Source organism: Chlamydotis macqueenii, chromosome 7 (assembly GCF_036417535.1).
Source record: "Chlamydotis macqueenii isolate bChlMac1 chromosome 7, bChlMac1.mat, whole genome shotgun sequence".
NCBI classification, from domain to species: domain Eukaryota; kingdom Metazoa; phylum Chordata; class Aves; order Otidiformes; family Otididae; genus Chlamydotis; species Chlamydotis macqueenii.
In genome coordinates, this window is record NC_141562.1 from 22384601 (window position 1) to 22398323 (window position 13723).

The 13723-nt window shown below is 39.6% G+C and overlaps 2 protein-coding genes across 3 annotated transcripts in view; one reads left to right on the plus strand and one right to left on the minus strand.

Annotated features, from left to right (window-relative positions):
• Positions 1–11022, minus strand: CEP55 (centrosomal protein 55). The gene is made up of 8 exons (XM_010122907.2): positions 10840–11022; positions 8849–9133; positions 6110–6175; positions 5155–5296; positions 2748–3064; positions 2324–2395; positions 1303–1428; positions 1–207 (listed from the first exon to the last, which is right to left on the minus strand). Exons 1-8 carry the CDS (start codon positions 11020–11022, stop codon positions 1–3), a joined length of 1398 nt encoding a protein of 465 aa, XP_010121209.2.
• A 2112-nt stretch (positions 11023–13134) lies between these two features.
• MYOF (myoferlin) overlaps positions 13135–13723 on the plus strand; it is a 72879-nt gene continuing 72290 nt past the window's right edge. For both annotated transcript variants that reach the window (XM_086751893.1, XM_086751892.1), the window contains exon 1: positions 13135–13259. In XM_086751893.1, the coding sequence (XP_086608019.1) occupies positions 13172–13259 (88 nt within the window). In that variant the 5' untranslated portion in view covers positions 13135–13171. The remainder of the gene's footprint in view (positions 13260–13723) is intronic.

Sequence of the window (13723 nt, forward strand, 5' to 3'; positions counted from 1 at the left end):
TCAAGCTGTACAAAAGTCAATATGTGCTAGTAATTCTCTATGCTGGCTTGTTGGATACTGCACTTTACATCTGGGACACTCGAGAAAACTTTCATCAAGAAGGCCTGAATGTTTCAGGGAAGGACTTCTGTCATACACGGTCAGCTTCTCTTCAAATGCAGCTTGCAAATCTTCTTGTAGCGCCATATGTCCAGATTCACGGAGTTTCTGGAAAAGGAGAAGCTTTAGTGTAAGACTGGGGCATGCATGCACTAACCAAATACTGTAAGGAAAAATACTAAGGTTTGATGGCACACAACTCTTCTGTGTGTTATAGCACTAAGGGCAGAATTTTAAAAGTGGCTAAATGCAGTTATGTTACTCATGTTAATAACAGAGGGCCTGTTGTACAATTCTAACACCATGTTTAAATGAGACTGCAGGTAGCTTTTCTGCAGACTATTTAAGACAGATTTCCCACAATGCCTGACTGGGAATCCTTCCCCAACCATCTCCCTAACCACTCACACACTATCTTTCCTTAATAAAATGATGCCTCAGACCCCTCTACATAAGGATGCTGCCTACTTACCTTCTCAAGAACTCTGACATAATTTTCTCTCCTCCTCCTGATCCCGTGCCTGAAGTTTCTCTGTGTGAAGGCTGTCCCTAGCTGTAAAAGCCACCTAGTTATCTATTTGACAGCTACTCCTCCAGCTTAACACAGAGAAACTCAAAGCTTTAATCCTTCCCTACGAATTTCTCCATTAACTCTAGGGCTCAAATCTGGATGGCTTTCTTTGAACTTACATAATAAGCAGCAAACAGACCATGGCCTTCACAATACAACAAATGTCGGTTTTCATTGTAGAAGGGAGCTGTCTTTTTGGAAATGAAAAACTCAGCTTTTAGTGACCCACCGATTCTGTATCAGATGGAGGTGGGGGAAGGAATTCAATCTCTATATTTAAGATTCTGTCCTGTTCACTAGCAGCAAGTCTGAGGAGAAGCATACTGCAGCTTTGTCATTGTGCAACAGAAAACTAGATACACATGCTGATACAAAATGCAGTTACGTTCCCTGCTCAGGAACCTGAATGTTCTGGATCTCCTTCTGCAGTACTGGTTCTCCATACCCTAGCTAGTCGACATACGCTTCTGCACCTTCGGCCCACATACCTGAAGGATGCAAGGGCCTACAGTGAATCTCTCATGACATTAACAAAAGACTTGCTACACTTGAAATAAGATCCCAAAATGAAGAGATGTACATTTATGCAAAATCCCCTGACTGAATTCACCTACAAGTTATTCAGTACATACCAGAGGTTCCAGACGGGTTATTTGTTCCCTGGCCTTGCGCAGTTCCTTAAGGACTTTGTTTAACTGATGCTGCAAGTTCTGACGATCAAGCTTTTCATTCTCAAAGTCTGTGGTGCATATCTGGATCTGGCAACCCCCGAAGTGAAAATTAAAGAATTAAAGTCAGAATTACTAAGAATTGAGGGTGCTGGGGAAGGGGGGGGAGAGAGAGAGAGAGAGAGAGGGAAAAAAAATGTTTCCCCTTTATATATTTAAAGTAACTTTTACTCTGCTATCATGTCTTAAAATGGGATTTAAAAAAAAAAAAAAAAAAATCACAAAACCAAAACCAATCAATCAGTTGTTGCTTTCATTACAGCAAAATTCATATATGCCCGGTTATGAAAATTTTCTCCCTTAGTAGAGGTGGAGTTTGAAGCTATTTTCATCTGAGGGTGTTTCAAGCTGTCTTTCAATCTTAAAATGAATGTTATATAGAAAAACATAGTGCAAGTTCTCATTAAAAATGCCAGTTTCTACTCCAGGATCTTATAACAAGACAATTTGGACAGAAACTATGGGTAACACTGTTCACCCAAGCTCAGCAAATATAACTTTTTTTTTGCAATAACATCAATTAGATCTGTAAGAATGTACTTGGAAAAAATAAAGAAGATGGAAAAGATGGCAATACAATTATTTGTGTAACTTTATCAAGAGGATGTTACAAAACTTCACTGAGTTGATTGATTTTAGGATGTTTCCCATACCTAATCTGAACTTGTACAGTTGAACAGTTGATTGTGGAGAAAATAGCATCAGGTTTGATCACACCCTCTTATATGTAAAAGGTTACAGATTTCCCTCAACAGGCACATCAGAAATTTTAGAAGCATCAAGAGATTATTCATAGTTGAATATTCATGTCTAATGTTCCACTTCATTTAATATACCACCCATTCTTAAATTTGAAAACTTAGTCTAGAAAGCCTTTATGCATAATACAGATTAAGTATCAGCATCTTAGCCTATAATTCAGTACCTGTTGTTCCAACAAAGCTATCCTAGTGCGTTCCTCCTGCTGTTTTAGCAGTGATTTACGCAGAAGTTGCACCTACAAGACAGAAAAACATCTGTAATAAGTACTTCCATAGACAACAGTTAATAAGCTTAACAAATAATGAATCTAAAAAGGGATGGAAGTAAACTGTTATATTCCAACACCAACAGAAAAATGTATGCCTGTTATGCAACAGCCAAACCCAATTCAACTGTCTCTACTTCTCTGGGGAAAACCCCAGGGAAACATTATCATTGCACTGAGCAGAGGGAATTCAGGATGATGTTATAGTTAAAAAAACCAACCAACCAAACAAACAAAGAAATCAAACCGAACTTTCCTAGGTGATTGCTAGGTCTCTTGATTGTTTACTAATGATCTTAAACCTCCAGGTGCACCCAATTACCTGACATAAAAGATCTTCAGACTTTTTCTTTTCTTCTCTCAGCTGTCCTTTAATAGTTTCATTTTCTTGTTTTAGTCTCTGCACTTTCTCTTCTTTCATTTTATTTTCGTTCTCTAGACTCTTAATTTCAGCAACCTGTTGCGACTGCAATAAGGTATTCAAATTCGTTATTTCTCGTTGTGTTTCTTCATACTTCTTTTTGAATTCGTTAAGTTCAGATCTCAGCTGGATTATAGTGCGTCTTTCAGTCTCAAGATCACTCTTAGCAGTTAGTAACAGCTGGTCATAATATTTTTGCTTTTCCTCTTGTAGATGACCTTAAAGAGTCAGGAAATAATTGAGATAGTAATGTGGAAGTGGGAAAAAAAACAACCACCCAAAATCACTTAAAAATGAGAACACCAAATCCTTGGCGGCATTTTAAGGCATATTGATAGAAATTTACATTCTAGACTATTACACAGTTCAGATTGGCACCAAACTTCAGTTAAAGCAGCTTTCAATACTTCTAATGCAGTAAATATAGTTACTTCCCAGTATTACTGGAAGACTGCAACTTGTTTTGTGTATGGTATTCTGTGCTACAGCCACTTCCTTCACTAACCTTTATAGATATTACATCCTTTGCCCTGACTACACAAGCTCCATGACCCACGCATAGTCCTTATGGTGGCCTCGTGCACTATGCTGACACATGGGAATCAAGGCCTGAAGACACTAGATTCTCACTTCCAGATTTAGGCTCCTTAGCCAAGGTTCTGGCATTACTGATCTGGGGATCTGATGGGCTCTACTTTGCCATGGTTGACTGAAGCCAGACTTTTTTTTTTTTTTCTTTTTTCTTTTTGACTGTCTTCTTCAAATTGTATGCCATCATTTGCTTCCAAATTGCAAGTAAAAGGGACTAGGATTATTATTATTTTTTTAATTTAAAAAATTCTTGCCTCTTAGCTAGTGACTGTTAACTTAAACCACAGTTTGAAAAATCTCTGCTTGTCTACTCAAGACAAGTTTACTAAGTAGAAAAAAAAAAAAAAAAATGGAGGCAGCCTGTAGAAATTCAGTGGTAATACAAAACATACCTAAAAGCAGAACATGGAATGCAGAATTTCACAGGCTTTGCTGATTTTTGGCACTGAAAATTTATTGATTTTAATACTTTTCTTATTGAAGGCTTCCCCTCATTCTTCAAAGTGTAATTTACTAGGGAAAGTTTCTTGCTTGACTTTTCTCCCTTAACTATGAGCTAAGCCTTACCTTCTCATTAGCAATACTCCTTTATAGGGTGGCGAGATCTTCAGAGAGATACCAAGTTTTTCCTTGGAAAAAGTTGTCATACCTACTTTCAACTTGTGTAGCTAGGTTCATAGAAACTTGGACCTCTGCTACTGTCTAGCTGCTTGAAAAGGAGAACTTTCTTATACCCTTACTCCTAGTCTCTTGGTTGCTCCAAAAACTGCTTTGACTGCAGTAACTCTGAGTTACATTTCCTGGTGAGCTACTTCAGTCTGCCTCCCTCCAAATTACTGTTGATAGACTTCTAAACAGCACCAAAATAAGATTATTATATTTTACTGTTTTCCATAAAGATTCAAGCAGTAATGCAGAAACCAAGCCCCTCTACATGAATTACTAAGTGGTAAATATCTGTGGGCATACTTTTACTCCAGATGATGCTGATTTTATTTAGTGAATTTACCTTTTATCTTGCAGGTCAGTTGCAGCATATATGAAAATAATAATTTGATAATAAGAAAAGCAAGCCAACTCCTGGTTTTATTCCACGTGCTGGTCAGGCACAACTCCAGTCAATCTGAGTGCATGGTACTGAGAAGGTGCTCATTATTGAGGAACTACATAGCACGGAAGTGGGCTAGAACGATGGACGGATCCATATTGCGAAACACTGTTTTGAATAGGTGCCAAAACCTACCATGGGTTTTCATGCCGTGTAAGAACTGTTCAGGTGAGTAAAGAACGTGGCAGTCTTGAGTCATTTTTATAATATTTATTTTGAAAAAGATAAATTAAAAAACCTGATCCACACCTAGCTAATAAATCCTTAATGCTTCCATTATGTAGGTTGAAAGTGTACTTTGAAGGATGGGAGACATACATATATTTACCTCAACACTTTCCACAAACAGAGGTTGCTAATAGGGTGTCAAGGCTGTTAAAAACTATCTTTGAAGCAGATAAGAACATGAAATACTGTCGATCGAATAATGTGGCTAGATAACAGGAAGCAAAGAAATTTTACGTAACTAACTTTTACCATTAAGAAACCAAAATGTTGAGAAGAAAATCTTGATTTTCTTTAATTGTGCTCTAATTTGTTTTCAGAAAACTTAAGCTGTAGATAATTATGGTTTGGGTCACTTGTGGGGAAAAAAAATAAAGTTGATACCTTCCGAACTGAATTCTTTAGATTCTTGTTGGGTAATTATTTCTGACTTCTGTTCAAGTTCAAAGATCCTTCCAAGCAGTCCCCTGACATATGCTTCACGTTGCTGGTCATACAGTAGCCACTGTTGGTTTTTCTCAAGAGCCTTCATGAAAAGGAACAGAAGAACAACACAAAAAAAAACAGCCTCTGGTAATTTATCAGATTTTAAAAGTATTAGTTGTCTTTAAAGTGTTAGAAGTTATATACTATACAGTTTAAAGATAAGCTAGTTAATTCTGCTGAAAATTACAGCAATCTCTGTACAGTAAATAAAACCCATCTTCATTTGGAAAGCGAAACTAAGTTGTTGAGCATGGGTTAAAATTGCAGCAGTATTAAACGCTGATTGGCTTATTTCTTGGAATGGGAAAATGACTGGAAAACAAAGGCTTTCATGAGACACGAAAGTCTTCAATTATGAGGAAGTAACCTTTCAATCTTAAATATAAAATAAAATATAAAATAACAGATCTTGAAAATGTTATAAAACAAAGCTGTATCATTGCAACTTAAAAGTTTGTAAGAAATAGGACATGGATTTTTGTATCTGATTGGATCATATACTTATTCAGGTTGGAAGGGACCTCAGGAGGTTTCCAAACCAACCTCATGCTATCCCAGGCAATGTCACCTCTGAGGTCAGACCAGCCTACCTGGGGCTCCTGTTTTGTCAGCAACCATTTTCTTCTGAGGTTACAAACAAAAGTTTTTCAAAGATGATGGAAATCTTTTTTGCAAGTGTTTTTTTTAATTTAAATTATTGTCTTGTCACAAAATCATTTTAGATATTATATTTTAGAGGGACATACATGCTCTGAGGTCCCATACTACCCAAAAACGTACACAGTGATAATTTATGTTCTTATGCACCTTGATACAAATGATATATACTTGCAATGTTGTACGTGAAACGTACATCTTTCAGTTGTTTTTCGACTTCATAAAGATTAGTTGGTGATCCAGCGCTGTTTGTTACAGCTTCCTGCAGACAAAGAACAACCTGTTAGTGTTCTTTAAAACAGATGGCTGAAACAGTAAAGCTAGTCCTATATAACTATTAATCTCACACAAATGCATAAGAACATTTTACAAATGGAAAATGGGTAAATACATGGTTTGAAGATCTGCATAGGCTGCTTTTTTTTTTTTTTTTAAAAGGGGGGGGAGGATCTAAGTTATGTAGAAAACCGTTTCATAGATTTACAATAAAATCTCCTGAAAGATAGAGGACAATTTAATTTATTCCATAACTCTGCAACTTATAGTTACATTAAAAATTTTCCTAAGAAGAAGATCATGTGTCTTCTGCTGAACTGCTATCTTGGAAGACCTGAAGGGCGCAGGAGAGCTTCTGAAGAATTAAAATATTTAGGGTATTATTTAAACATACAAAAAAGGTGCTAGTTTTATGTTTGTATCCTCATATGTTTGACAATAAGCTAAACCTACAGGAGTTGTTGGGGAAAGGCAGAGACTTTGATAACTTCATTGGGATAACAGGATGATTCTAAGCATCTGGGAAAGTGTGCAAGCCTGTCTGGAACCACAAGGACATACTGACTGGTTTTCTGAGACAAGCACAGGAGTGCTTAAAGTGTGAGTCGGAGAGTTCTTTAGACCCATCTAAAACTAAACAGCAGTTAAACAGTATTTAATAATCTGACATGTTTATTCACTGCATGATAGAAGGCTTTTTGAAATTGTGTAGAGGTAAGTCAGAGGGAACTGTAAGGAAATAAAAACGTGGATTACTACTGAAATCCAAGCTACATTTTTCCAAATTTTTACAGTGGTTTTTTTGAACATGATTTAGAAAAAACTTTATGGCTGAAAAAATACAGGAGATCTTTGAATACAATTATTTAACTTTAGCACTTCCTAATAAAAATAGGGTTTAGAGACACTACAGTTGCTGAAATTCCTACTTCTATAAACATTAGGACTCTTTCTTAGTGAAAGCTTTCTCAAAATTGTGTCATACAACTGTTGTTTCCATTTCAGAGTATACTTGTGGCTCATATGCCACCTAGCAGTTTCAAGCAGCATTGCTAGCTTTGTTTGCAAGTTTTTGAAGACATCCAATCAAAACATCAGTCAATTTTTTTTTGTCGTCTGTTGATAAAGCAGTAAAGAATTTAAAATAAAACTCTGATTTGAAACTAAAAGATATTTTTATAGTTCATTGACAAAAATATCATGGAAATTTGTTGAACTAACATACATTTTAAAATCTCCAAAGTTCAAAGTCTCTTGAAATTGAAAATAAACACATTGCATTTAAAGTGGTATTTCCCAAGATACTGCATTATTAGGAGTGATATATACATGTATTACCATTGAAAATTAGTAGATTAAGATATTTTGCTATGTATTTGGCTAAAGCTGGATTTCTAGAAGTTACTTGGCTTCCCTGTAGAGCATAAGGAACCAGCACCATCTGCAGGTGGTAAAGCTGGAAAAGACTTAAAGGTATCTCTTCTAGGCACCGACTTCGCTGTGCCTCTTATTGAGATAGATACTACTGCATTTTCCATGAAACATTAGCACATGCAGGATGGAGAAACAACTGTAAAAAACTTTTTTACACTAGTGAAAACTGCCAAGTACCTGGCAGCATACCTATTAACCATTTTAAATGAGAAGCAACGCATTATTCCTCTCCTATCATCTGTCACAAAGTTTTTACCATGTGCAATGCCATGCAAAGTACAGGCAACTATTTTTAATAACTGAGGAGCAAATGAGGATTCCTAAGAGGAGGGATGAGAAAGATTCTCATAGAATCATAAAATAGTTTGGGTTGGAAGGGACCCTTAGAGATCATCTAGTGCAACCTCCCCCGCAAGCAGCGGGGACATCTCCAACCAGATCAGGTTGCTCAGAGCCCCATCCAGCCTGGCCTTGAACATTTCCAGGGATGGGGGATCTACCACCTCTCTGGGCAACCTGTTCCAGTGTTTGACCATCCTCATTGTAAAAAGTTTCTTTCTTATATCTAGTCTAATTCTACTCTCTTAGTTTAAAACCATTACCCCTAGCACCACATGCACTGCTAAAAAGTTTGTCCCTGTCTTTCTTATTGTGCTTCCCCCTTTGGGAGGCGGCACGCAATAAGGTCTCTCAGGAGCCTCTTTTTCTCCAGGCTGAACAACTCCAACTCTCCCAGCCTTTCTTCGTAGGAAAGGTGCTCCAGCTCTCTGATAGTTTTTGTGGCCCTCCTCCAACACGTGTATGTCTTTCGTGTGCGGTGGACTCCAGAGCTGGATGGAGGTGGGGGTCTCACCAGCGAGGAGTAGAGGGGCAGAATCACCTCCCTCAACCTGCTGGTCACTCTTCTTTTGATGCGGCCCAGGATACGGTTGGCTTTCTGGGCTCTGAGCGCACATTGATGGCTCACATCCAATTTCTTATCCACCAGTACCCTCACGTCCTTCTCAGTACGGCTGCTCCTTGCCTGTTCTCCATTTAGCATTCAATCCGGATATTATCTCTCTTCATACAAGAATATTTCAGCATGCAATGCAAGTTGTAAGACGACTAAAAATCCATCCTATTTTATAACAGATATTGGTGCTTAGTGGGTGCACATTCCAAGTCCAATCTGTAAACAGGCTAGACTCGAAATTTGCAATTACAGTGTTTTTTCAGTGCTTACCTGGGATGCCTCAGAAGTACTGGCTCTGTTTTCAAGCTCAGAACATTTTGCAGTAACAGTGGCTAAATGACATTTTAATTGGTTCATTTCTTCTGACAGAGAAGAAAGTAACTGTTCTCTTCTTTCTGCTTCCTTTGTTTTTTCCTCTAGTTGACTTTGTAATGAGAAGACTTCACTATTCTGCTTTTTGGATCTGAGCTTGTCTTTCAGGTTTTGGATTTCTTTGTCTTTCTCTCCAAGAAGACGGTTGTGTTTTTCTTTTTCTTTTTCAAGGGAAAGTATTTTCTAAATGAAACAGAATAAAAAAGCAACACAAATGAATAAGTGCCAGTCTATGCAACAAATGCATTAGCGAGTTTACAACAGTCTGAGCAGATACTCACTTTGAAAGGTTCTCTCTTAGCTTTTACTTAGCTGAGAATATTACTTTTTACTCAAAACAGACAATACTACAGTGATCATCACAATAGTACGCTGATCATCTGAAATAGTTTGAGAGATAGTAAAAAGAGATGAAACAAGGAAACAAGGAAACAATGCAAAGAACCAAATTTCAGACTTGGTAGGTACTCAGTTTTCTATAGGAATACAGATCACTACAACAGATGAACCTTAAAAAACAAGCAGCACAAGAACTCGAACATTTCCAGTGAAGAGGTTGGTGATACATTTCTTAGTGCTGGTTAGCATATGTAGTAGCTTTTGAGAAGCAGCAGAGCCTTCTTGCACACTAAATGACAGTAAGTTTGCTATAATTAAACATTCAGGAGAAGGATCTTATTTTCAAAATTATCTGGCCTTTTAGTTTCAAAACGTGGTTTCGTAGATATTTTCAACAGGCACTCTTTTCAGTAGGCCTCCAGCATAGGTAATTATTACATAGCATTAGTACTGCATTTGAGATACCTTGGGGCTCTGCAAAAACTTCTGTTATGATAGCTTTTCATTTTCTGTGAGAAAGATTGATGTTGAAATCCTGCACATTGTTATCAAGTCATTAGAAGATGAAAGGGAAACTGAAAGAAATTGAATTTTAGAGAGCCTCATTCAGGGAGTGGTTGAAGACCACGCAGGGCTCACTAGAATTAAAATACTGACATCAAACAGCAGTTAGCATATCTAAACATGCCTATGATTTTCCACCTGTAAACTAGGAACCCAGTATTAATTAATGAACACTGAGCAAGCAGCAAACTCCACCAGACACAGCAAATACACTAAGGAATTTAGCCACAACAGTACCTGAGCTGAGTAGCCATAGCTGGTACTTGGGTTAGCACTTCTCAAGTGACATTGTAACACAGACACAGCCTTATTGGCAAAAGAAGTAGCCCAGTCTCCATTAGTTGCATCCTTTGAAAGAGTCCATTTAAAGATTCCCAGTCTTTCTGGGAAGCCTAATAATATGTTACTTGGTCACATATTGCGTCTTGAACTTCTTTCTCTGCAGCCACAGGTTTACCTTGGATGGACTACAAGGCACGGAAGTTGCCAAGTCTTAGTTTCTGCACTTTGGTTGTAATGGAAGAATAATGTGGTGAACTGATCACAGTTTTATTTACCTAGAGCTGAGGGGGAGCTGGAGAATATACTTCAAGGAAATGCTCAGCACTTTTTGGCATGTTCTTAGACAACTGTTTGCAAACACAACATTCTCCGCAGGAAATGCTCAGGATAATTCCCTGGGACCAACTGTTCCAAACAGCTGGACATGCAAGGACAGGTCTTAATGGACTAATTGGAACCTCTGGCCTCAAGTTTTTGTATTTAACAGCCTTGTAACATGATTGTGGTTTGATTAGTTCAGTCATCGTTGAAAAATACTTGAGAACAAAAACGTCAAACTAAAACAGCAGTGACATCAAAGTAAACCAAGTTTTAAGAGGAAAGATTGGCATCTTGCTTACAAATTCGGACATAATCAGACTCACGTTAACCACGCACAATTAGCACATCACAGACGTTAGCTGGAGCACAGACATCCGCCTCACCTCTAGCAGCCCGTTCCTGTCCGGATCGGTTATTTTGCTTTTTTCTTTCACGACTCCCTCCATTGGTTTTCTCAGGGCCGCGTTCTCCTGCTCACACTGCTCGAGATTGCTCTCAGGCCTAGAGCTACCCGCCTTTAAGCCCCACTTGCCAATAATTATATTTTTGGCCGTCTTGGAATTCATCTTTAAGCACCTATTAAAAAAAAAAAAAAAAAAAGCGCAGCGTTACGGAACGGCAATCCCTTGCACCAGGCAGGGCAGGACTTCCGAAGCACGGGCAGCGCAGGGCTTCCCGGCTCCTGGGGAGCAAACCGGCCCGTGCGCACCCTGGGTTACGGCGGGGGAAGGGGGTCCGGGGGTCCCCCCCGGGGGTCCCCTCGCCGGCGGCAGCTGCTCCGGCCGGCCCCAGCCCAGCCCCGCTTCCGGGAATTTGAATCTCGCGGCTCCGACATCGTCACTTCCGCCCGGGCCGTCGCACAGGCGAAGCGAGAGCTACGGCGCCGCTGATGGGCCAAAAAAGATAAGGCGAGGCTTTGAAGAACGCTTCCGCGAAGATGCTGGCTAAAGGAGGCTGGGCCAGCCGGCGTGGGCGGAGCTGGAGGGGCACGAGCTGCCCGGCGCTTGGCGGCTGTTAGTGACCGGCGGGGCGCTGCCGAGTTCTCCCGGGAATGCCTGAGAGGAGGCTCCCCATTGGCTGGTGAGGGTGGCCGCGTGACCTGCCTGGCCAATGCCATGGGGCCTTTCTTCTCCGCAGGCACGTGCTCGCGACCGGCTGCTGTGAGGCGAGGGTTCCTTCATCCCGGCTCGGGGCGGCCGGGCCCTTCGGATCCAGCTGGGGCCCTCTTTGTTTCCCCGTTGCCAGGCAATAATTCATTTTCCCTTTGAGGGGGTTTCCATTTTGTTATTAATGGGTGGTTGTGGGCAGGGTGGTGGCAGGTAGGCACCCGGTTTTGTTGTTTCCCCTGCCCTGCACGAGGCGTTAGTTTGCTCGCTCTTCAGGCAGAAGGGGCAGCGGCTACCGGGTGCCTAGGGCGGCAAGCCTGGCCTGTGGCTCTGGCCCTGCACCAGCCGGGGACTTGTCCAGGACTGGGATGGACGAAGGGAGAACAACCTGCCGTGACCCTTCAGCTGAGTCTTCTGATTCCTGCCAGCGCTGTGACTTACGTGTCTTTGCCCACATTCCTTCCTGTATGTTTAGATTACCTTTTTCTTCATGCAAAATCCTCTTCCTCAGTTACCCAAAAGCTAATAATTTCAAAATGGAAGAAAGGTCCATCTTGGCTTCAGAAGTAATAAGCTGGGATAGTTCTCCTGTGATCATAGGAAAACTAGGCTGAGCTTTGTCCACATATGACTCATTTTGTTCCATCTTGCTGCCTTCCCCTCTCCTCTCTACTTAAAAACATATTTTGCAGCAGTACTGTGCACCACGTGGGTTTTTTTACATCTGGTCCACAGCTGAGAAAAACTGCTGTAAAGCTGAACACAGGGTAGCTTAGGGCAAAGAGTTCTTTTTCCTTACGTAAGTTTTACCTTGTTTTGTTTTAGTGGAGTCTACTGCATGTATTTATGTTATGATAAAATATTTCTAGGCCTCTAAACAATACAGAGGACCTTCTCACATTTTTTGCACATATTTCCTTACTTCTTCTTTGTTTTTACTTATCCATATATATTTTAATAACTTCTCAAGAGATCTACTTAAATTCAGTGTATTAAATGCGGAACCAGTATTTATTCTGTCAAACCTAGTTGATCCGAAGCACAACTGAAGAGGGAGCACTTGAACTATTTTTAAACATGGTAGGTATTTTGTGATTATGCCCTGCACGGAGGCAAGCTAAAATCTAGAAGTTAAGGGGAAAAGAATATAAGCTATCGTTAAATGTAAAACCTTAGTATACCAAGAGGCAGATGGGATGTATCTTGAGTACAGGAGTTGTGCTTAATGTTCATGTTGCTTATGTTTATTCTTGCCTTGGTGACTTACAAGAGACTTCTCACACAGTTTAAGAATAAAAGCAACAACAACAAAAAAGCACTCATTTTTACACTGTGCCTTTTCTGTTACTGGATTTCACTAGCGAGAGCTCTTTTTGTGCAGCAACACGGAACTTGGTGTCAATGGTGTCAATTTACAGGTACTTTTTTTTTTTTCATAGCCTTCAGTAGCTAGTCCGTCATAGATCCACCCATAGACCTTTACTGTAAACCAACTATTCCCTGCCTCCTCTTCCTGCTAGCATTTTAGTCTAGAAGTTAAGGAGTTGGAAACATAAGACTTCCTTGAATTTCTTTTGCAACAATCAACATTTAGTCAAGACTGGAAACAATGCTTCGGGTGATTGTGGAATCTGCTGCCAATATCCCTAAAACCAAGTTTGGGAAACCAGATCCTATTGTTTCTGTTATTTTTAAAGGTAAGGTAAGCTGTCATAAATGTACTCAGGGAGAAGGTTTTCTGAAGTATAGTGCCCTATGCAAGTATTTGAAAATCTGTGAAAACATGTTTTCCTGAAGTTACATCTGATGTAACTTTAGGGAAGACTTTTTAATTAGAGAAACAGGAGTTACCTGGATATAGTTTGAACTGGGTGGAGTGCATTGGTCTTTTCTGGCCAGCACTGCTTCTGTTTCAGGACCCATGTATTACAAGTTTTTGCAAAGACTTAGCCCTTTGCTTTAAAAAAACAAATCTAACTGCATAGATAAATCCACTTTTAATTTTGATATTGAAGATTACCTTGGTTTCTATGTGAAAAAAAAATCATTCCTTTGTCTTGATTACTTTGCACAGCTGCTGCTCACTGTTACACCATTTTTTAATTGTGCCTGTTTTACTGCTGTTGTTGCCAGCATGTTGAAAAACAGTAGTACCCTTACT

Coding starts and splice junctions, on each gene's coding strand:
- CEP55 (XM_010122907.2), bottom strand. CDS start 11,022: ATGAATTCCAAGACGGCCAAAAATATAATTATTGGCAAGTGGGGCTTA. Junction 5,297..6,109: donor TCGAAAAACAACTGAAAGAT/GTACGTTTCACG, acceptor CTTTTCATGAAG/GCTCTTGAGAAAAACCAACA. Junction 1,429..2,323: donor TAGCTTTGTTGGAACAACAG/GTACTGAATTAT, acceptor GGGGGTTGCCAG/ATCCAGATATGCACCACAGA.